Raw genomic sequence first — 1,780 nt, forward strand, 5'->3', positions numbered from 1 at the left:
ATCAACTGTGAATTGACATGAAGAGAAAAGACACACTTGACACTGAGTTTGTGAAAAGTTATAAGTGATGGGATTTCCCATGAGCAAAGTAGACCAACAACAAAGAAGTTGTATTTTATTAGTCTGAATAGGAAAAAGTTAGGTGACTTAACTAGGAAATACAGGATGGGGTAAAAGTAGGTATATAGTTGTTCATATAGAAAAATAATACAATAATTAATAAATCATAATACTAGAATAAACTGTGTAGGTTTATAGTTGTTCATATGGAAAAATAATACAATAATTAATAAATCATAATACTAGAATAAACTTTTGTGTATTCAATACTGTAAACCTACTTTTGCCCCACCCTGTAATTTAGTTTATTAACTATTGGTTTATTGACTCAATATTTTTTCAATGAGTCTGGGGTTTGGGGAGAGGTTTATGAAAGGATCTGAATAAAGACCACACCGTGTCTTTCTTTTAGCTCATTCAAGACAAATTCAACGTAGTTATTCTTTAATTAGTGACCTTTAAAAAATGAAAGATAAGAAGAAACAATATTATTTTTCTGAATCCAATTTATTTAAAGAGTATATACTGGAGTCACCATATTATGTGGATTTGTACCAAATTCTTTTTGTTCAAGTCAGTCTATACACCTCAGATCCAGCTTTGGTGGTGTTTCTCCTTCTTGCCTGTAGTGCCATCTCCAGCCTATGACCTGATCAAGAGTGGATGGAAATGAGATGAGACCTGTAAGATGTCTTCCTTATCTAGACACTACAGAAGATTCCAGTTTAATAGTTTCAAATTCTTGAGAATTCTTGTGCCTCTCCAGTGCAGGGTTTGGCATGTGAGAGTAGTGATCATTGGTTCTGCTGCCACCAGAGCTGTGACTCTAGAAGGAAAGGGGACATTTCTCCAGACAAATGGAAGACTAATTCTGTCATAGGACCCATTTGTCTGAAAAGGGATAGACATACAAGTAGAAATTCAGGATTTCAGTCTTAAATACAGGCAGAAGAAGCTCAGAATCAGCCTTTCAACAGTCCACCTCTATGTCATTCATGGTCCTTGCTCTGAGTGCTGTGAATGTGGCTACAATCAGAGGGAGGCATTTTGTGAGTCAGGGAACAGACTTGAAATATCAGAAGCTGCAGAATGGTTAACTGAAGGGTTCAGTCTTAAGTTGAGGCACATTTCTCCTGATGCTAATGGAAATGCTGCCTCATAGATATATTATGAACAAATTAGGCAGAGCTTCATAAAAGTGGGAGAAAACCTCACAAACCAAATTAAAGAATAAAAGGGAGTCTCCTTCCATGAGACCTGCATGCTGAGCCTTTAGTAGATATATATTTCTACTCTACGTACTATTTTCTAGAGTGTACCGCAGCTTAAATAAAATGGGAACATGGATTCAGTAATTGTTCCTTTCTATATTTTTCATACACAACATCTAGGCCTTCTGTCATGTGTGAGGTTGAACCCCAATCTTCTATAACTGGAAAAAAGCATTTCCACACTTATTTCTCTAAAGCATTCTTCTTAAGAGCTAGCATTTTACAGAGAGAATATTACACTAGAAATAGCTAACTCTGAGGTGATATTCCCTAGTGGAAGTGACCACATTCCCTCTTTTGTTATTAAACTAGGGAGGCAGCCCTAGATGGATAAAACAAGAAGGAACTGGGTGCCAGAACAAATGTTCCTGTTCCCGGTGCTCGCCGGCCATCGGTCCCTGGGCTGCCGGACTGGCTCCCCTTTTGCTTGGCATATAAAGGTACAGTGT

At 37.4% G+C, this 1,780-nt stretch overlaps 1 protein-coding gene across 1 annotated transcript; it reads left to right on the plus strand.

The window, feature by feature from the left end:
• Positions 1–525: 525 nt before the first annotated feature.
• On the plus strand, positions 526–1,157 carry CUZD1 (CUB and zona pellucida like domains 1; the record flags this gene model as incomplete). Its single annotated transcript, XM_081096028.1, is given in 6 exon segments — positions 526–674; positions 676–730; positions 734–830; positions 833–996; positions 1,000–1,045; positions 1,048–1,157. Coding segments are annotated over 6 exon segments (621 nt in total).
• Positions 1,158–1,780: the final 623 nt, after the last annotated feature.

Source organism: Myotis nattereri, assembly GCF_964212035.1.
Source record: "Myotis nattereri genome assembly, chromosome: 7".
Classification (NCBI taxonomy): domain Eukaryota; kingdom Metazoa; phylum Chordata; class Mammalia; order Chiroptera; family Vespertilionidae; genus Myotis; species Myotis nattereri.